Genomic DNA, 5,516 nt, shown 5'->3' with positions numbered 1-5,516 from the left:
GGTTACACGTAATTATAAGTAAACTGGCAAATTACGGCAATGATTTTGTTATATACATATATTCAGTATAAAATAATGTGCGACTACATTTATAGGTCAGAGACACTTATTTTATCTCTGACTACACAAGGCATCAGAAGAACTAGATCCTACAGAGGGAATCCCTTCGGTGTTCGACGTTATTTTAATCATGGAAACCCACCTGCGTTTTCTGACGCAACTACACGTCAATGACAAAAAAAAGGTTAGACCTTAACATAGTAAATCAGGTGATTTATTTCAAGATGGCATATCAAGCACCCGTACATTTAGTTCCGACATCCCCACATTTAAATGTTACATCCTTGGTGTAGTTGAGCGGTGGAGAAAATAACGATAATACTCCCTCTTACGGAGGCGTTTGGAGACAGTGACGCAAGCAAGTCAGCATTTTAATTGATCGGTAGGATGCCTTTGAAGTGAGTCATTTGTTAAGGCGATACACGAAACGGGAAGAACCACGTAAAGCAAGGTAAAACTGCTTTGAGTGTTAGGTATATTACGAAAAGGGAGCTATTTCGTAATAAAGAATCGCTATAACGTTTAAATGTAACATCCGTAAAAGGTGAAGAGTAATTCGCATTTTCAGATTTCAAGAATAAGAGTTCGGAGTGGACTTCGCATACTCAACAGCAGCAACAAGGTAACTTAATAGACATTTTCTTAACAGGACAAACCTTTCCGATATTTAATCACTGCATTAAAAACGAAACTGTAGACGGAAGCATTACGGAATATTGCTGTCAACTTTTTCCTTTATACTACTCGGTGTTGCAAAACTGAAACATAATCGCTCCGTCAAAGAGAACAGCTTGAAAATGGAAATAATGAAGAAACGGTTGCTTATTTTGAAGCGCTGGCGTCAGGGCTAACAGAAACAGGAGGTCGGACCGGTGCTGAATGATCCCACACCGCGACGCAGGATCACGCCCGTATCTGTACCGCGTCGCCGCTTCGCAGTCGCTTCTCCGGGTGAACCCTGGTCCTCCAGCGGCAGCATTGAAACTCTTACCTCTAACTTCACCTACCAGGTAAAGCGAATCGCCCACATGTGCTTCGCTCTACTATTCAGACATGACTGCTTTTGTGTATCTCAAGTAGTATGGTGCATGTGATTCTTTATTTAAATTTTCAAAAGTTCCGGTGTATCCAAACGCCACTTGTTATATATTTTTTAAAGAATATGGCAGACAAGGACATGAATGGTTGCATCATCACCACATTGGACAAATGGGTGTTCACTGTTTTGTAATGTTATACTGAAACAAGGATCCTTATCACGTCCAAATTATCACACATTATAAACTACTTTGACGAGGACTCACTGAACATACATTTTACTGTAACAGTAAAATGTATGTTATTATTATTAATGTAGGCTATTTAACGTTGCGAGTCGTTTATTGGGTATATTGACCGCACTGATTAGCCGATTATTTTAACAATATTATTATTTTAAACGCAAATGGAAGACCTGTTTTGTTGTAAGTTCGTCTATGTAACAAAATAGCCAACAAAAATTGCAATAGATGCGTTTTACATGTTCTTTATATAAAATCCAATAAACCAGTGTCCCGATAATTATACGCAAAACATTAAATGAAATGTAGGCGCAATCGATTTTTAAAAATCCGTCTGATTTAATTTTGTTGAAAATGAGTCTTGATTACGTGACTTTTAATGTAGGGATATTAAAGGTAAACAAACTATTTTCGGTTAAAGGCAGCAACATGTTAAATTAGATGGTTCAGAACTAGATGAGTGCTGCTTGTAATGTACTCGTCTGGGCACGTGTTGACACTACCTGGTTATCTTATAAAGGTGTGTTACCTGTGGCACTCAGAAAATGTGGAATTCATCTAGGAACAGCACAATAGTTTCAGTAAATTGTATCCTCATTTGAAAACATGCATATTCTAGAAATTACTTCTCCCAAATAACCTCTTTTATTCACAAGGCTTATTTTTCTTTGTAATTGCTTAAAGCTACACTGAAGAGCAGGATGCCATAAAAATGAAAGCATTTTTTTCATTGTTGCTTCATCGTTCTTGTTTGTGGCTCTGAATCTGGCCCAGTCCTCTTTCTTTGCACGCTTTCTGTGTTTATGTGGGCTTCCTAATTAGATTCCCAATTACTGAAAACGTATAATGGGTGAATGAAATTAATGCTGTCCTGTGTATGTATCTCGCTGCCTGTCCTCTTCAGAAAAGGTCAGCATGCCTGTGTCTAGCAGTGCCTTCATCCCCACGGTAAATGCCATAACCTCCAGCCCAGACCTCCAATGGATGGTCCAGCCCACGGTCATCACCACCATGCCCAGTCCCAGGCACAGAATGCATCTCTACGACCAGCCTGGTCCGTTGGGACACACCCGGCCTGGTGTCATTTGCTCCGTTGGTGTCACTCGTGGGCGGTGCAAACGGGAAGAGCAGGTGAGATTCAGCTGCCAGGCCTTCATCATGCTGAAACACCACCCATGATCTTTCTGTAATTCCTGTCACAAAGTGAATGCCAATCATCAAGGAGTATACGGGATCTACTCACAGGTTACTACAAAAAAAATTCCAATCACATTTATTCGTCCATCTGATGCATTTATACGTTACAATTTTATTTGCACCCCACCAAGATTTGAACCTACTACCTTTGTATTTTTTGGGAAATGCAGCATGATGCATTCTCACAGTTTATCAGAAGGCTGCGTGCGCACGTGTCCATGTGGGAGATTACCCCCTCCCTCACTCAGTCTCGTGCCTCTAGCTCACCCCAGAAGAAGAAGAGAAGAGGCGACTAAGACGTGAAAGGAACAAGATGGCGGCTGCAAAGTGCCGCAGTCGCAGGAAAGAGCTGACTGATCAACTCCAGGGGGTAGGTTTTAAAGATCGCCCCCTACCTGCCCAACACCTAACTGCAGTATAAACCAACAGGTGAAATTCTTTTCTGTAGATCTTTAGCATATCACCAGCTTTAGCCACATAAACATAATACCCATTGGCTGGTTTAAACATGTGAGCATACCCTCAGCTTCAGTAAGAAATATATATATACTGCAAAGTAAAAAAATTAATAAAACAATAAAAAACGAATGCAAAATCATGTCCTAATAAGGCAATAACCCACTTCTCCTTAATCATAATGACATTCATGGTTCAGTGCCAGTAGGAAAATGTAGTGTTTTACTTTTTATATTATCATAAATGGACAGGTGCTGCACCGTGTCATTTTTCAAGTTTGTCAAGTTTAGCTAGAGCAAAAACTGAAAGTGTTTATGCCTGGCAAAACAGAACTGGAAATCATGTTTGAAACACCTTTTTTAAATTGATATTATGCTTTCAAAGTGCTCAAGATTTAAAAAGAAAAGAGAGCTTATGTTTTTGGTTTGTTGTCCAAACCACTGTGCTTTACGTATTGCTTGCATATTCTCCATATGTATCTTCCAACTCAGGGGTTGCCAGTCTTATCCAGAAAGGACCATTGGGCATGTGGCTTTTTAATGCAACTCCGTCGTTAGATTAATAATTAGAGGACTGATTAGCTTCCTCACCCCTGGGATTGAGCAGCTGACCTAAAGGTTATCCCAAAGACTTGAATACACACTGGCCCTTTGCGGATAAGATTGGCCACCCCGTTCCAACTATTCATCCTGATCTAGGTCACGGAGGCCGAAGGCAGGGGTAATGGGGCACAGGGCTGGGGAAACTGGAGTACCCAGGGGAAACCATGTGAGACAGGGACAACATGCAAACTCCACACAGAGAGCAGAGGTGGGATTCAAACCCCCAACTCTGGTGGTATTGGGAAACAGTGCTGCCTCCCCCCCCCCCCATGCACTTAGCAATAGTAATACCCAGAAACAGATCTGGCAGTCAGAGGTGGAAAGTTCAGCTTCGGAAAGACAAACCCAGACCAAAATTTTGTTTCGACCATCCAGCTGACTTTAAAGACTTCGTCACAGAATACTTAACTGGTTGGTTAAAACAATATCTTGGTCTGGATTTGTACTTTCTGGACCAAAACTGTCCGTCTTTGCTGGCAGAAATAATGCTGTCAGCTGAAAACAAATGGATGGTCCTTTTTCGGTGGCAGTGGTGAATATTCCGCTTGCATTGTCCGTGCAGGAGACGGAGAAGCTGGAGGAAGAGAAAGCCGGACTTCAGAAAGAGATCGAGACCTTGCAGATGGAAAGGGACAAGCTGGAGCTGGTGCTTGTGTCACACAGGTCAATCTGTCAGCTCCCCAGTGATGACCATCCTCAGGAAGAGCTATCCGGTGCACTGCCAGCAAGCCGCACTTCGAAAGCAGTAGCGGTGAAGCAGGAACCCTTGGATCTCTATGACCATAGGGCATTATCCCATAAGCACCAGCTCTCTGTCATCAAGCCCACATCCACAGAAGGGAGAGTGATCCGGGTGTGTTCCCCTGACAGGAGCAATTTGCATAGCCCTGCTGTAGTTTCTTCTACTCCAGCTCTCACAGCAGCAGAGCCCAGCTCTGCATTTGCCTGCCCTGGTCTACCAGAGCAGGACAGCTCCTGGCCTGGTTCGGAGGCCTGCTCTAGGCATCCCAGCATGCAGCAGACTCTGGACTCCCTTCGCCCTCCTTCCTTCATGCCTCTCTGACCTCATCGAGGATGCAGAATTGATACCCATAGGCACCCATTCTTGATTTTTTTTTTTCTTTGAATAAAATATTGTCATCTACCTAATATAAAATGTATTTAATAAGTAATTGTTTCTACATCTGATGTGCAATATTAAATATTGGATACACCAATTTAAAGGCTTTTTGTGTCTCGGTTTTATTTGAATGGTAATAAAAGTGATAATACTTTATTTGCCATTTGTACAGGTATACAGGAATTAAATTTTTACGTATTACCTCATATGGTGGTGTAGTGGTTAGCACTGTTGCCTCACACCGCTGGGACCTGGGTTCGAGTCTCTGCTTGGGTTAAATGTGTGCATGTTCTCCCCATGTACTCCAGTTTCCCCCCACAGTCCAAAAACATGCTGAAGATAATTGCAGTTGATAAAAATTGTATGAATTATGACCCCCTGTTGCCTCCAGAACCACTTCAAAGGTTAATGACTTCTGAGAAGCCTTCCTGAACACCACTGAGCTGTCACTTCTGTACTTGTAGCCTTCCTGTTAGCTTAAATGAGTCTGGTCATTCTCCACTAGCCTCTCTCATTAACAAGGTGTTTTTGACCAGAGAAATCCCATTGATTGGATGTATTTTTTTATTCATCACACCATTGTCTGAAAACTCTAGACACTGTAGTGTGTGAAAATCCGAAGAGGGTGGCTGTTTCTGAGATGCCGGGTCCAGCATGCGAGGCCCCAACTATCACACTACATTCAAGATCACAAAGAACAGGAGTCTTCTAAGGCTCAGCTGAACAGTACCCTGTCTGTGTTCTGTATGTGTTCAGCTGCAGCCATTTGAATTGCTGTTTGCAGGTGTAGTTTATTTGCAT

At 42.2% G+C, this 5,516-nt stretch overlaps 1 protein-coding gene across 2 annotated transcripts; it reads left to right on the top strand.

The window, feature by feature from the left end:
• The first annotated feature begins 266 nt into the window (after positions 1-266).
• On the top strand, positions 267-4,818 carry LOC111836745 (fos-related antigen 2-like). Of its 2 annotated transcripts, XM_023798277.2 has the most exons (6): positions 267-511; positions 629-682; positions 894-1,070; positions 2,309-2,471; positions 2,800-2,907; positions 4,158-4,818. In XM_023798277.2, exons 3-6 carry the CDS (start codon positions 940-942, stop codon positions 4,656-4,658), a joined length of 903 nt encoding a protein of 300 aa, XP_023654045.1. In that variant the 5' UTR covers positions 267-511; positions 629-682; positions 894-939; the 3' UTR covers positions 4,659-4,818. The 2 variants fall into 2 exon arrangements, with proteins under 2 accessions (XP_023654045.1, XP_023654046.1); XM_023798278.2 differs by lacking the exons at positions 267-511; positions 629-682 and having other exon boundaries at positions 931-1,070; positions 2,245-2,471.
• Positions 4,819-5,516: the final 698 nt, after the last annotated feature.

Source organism: Paramormyrops kingsleyae, chromosome 19 (assembly GCF_048594095.1).
Source record: "Paramormyrops kingsleyae isolate MSU_618 chromosome 19, PKINGS_0.4, whole genome shotgun sequence".
Classification (NCBI taxonomy): Eukaryota; Metazoa; Chordata; class Actinopteri; order Osteoglossiformes; family Mormyridae; genus Paramormyrops; species Paramormyrops kingsleyae.
The sequence above is the reverse complement of the archived record's forward strand: the minus strand, read 5'-3'. Positions and strand labels throughout refer to the sequence as shown.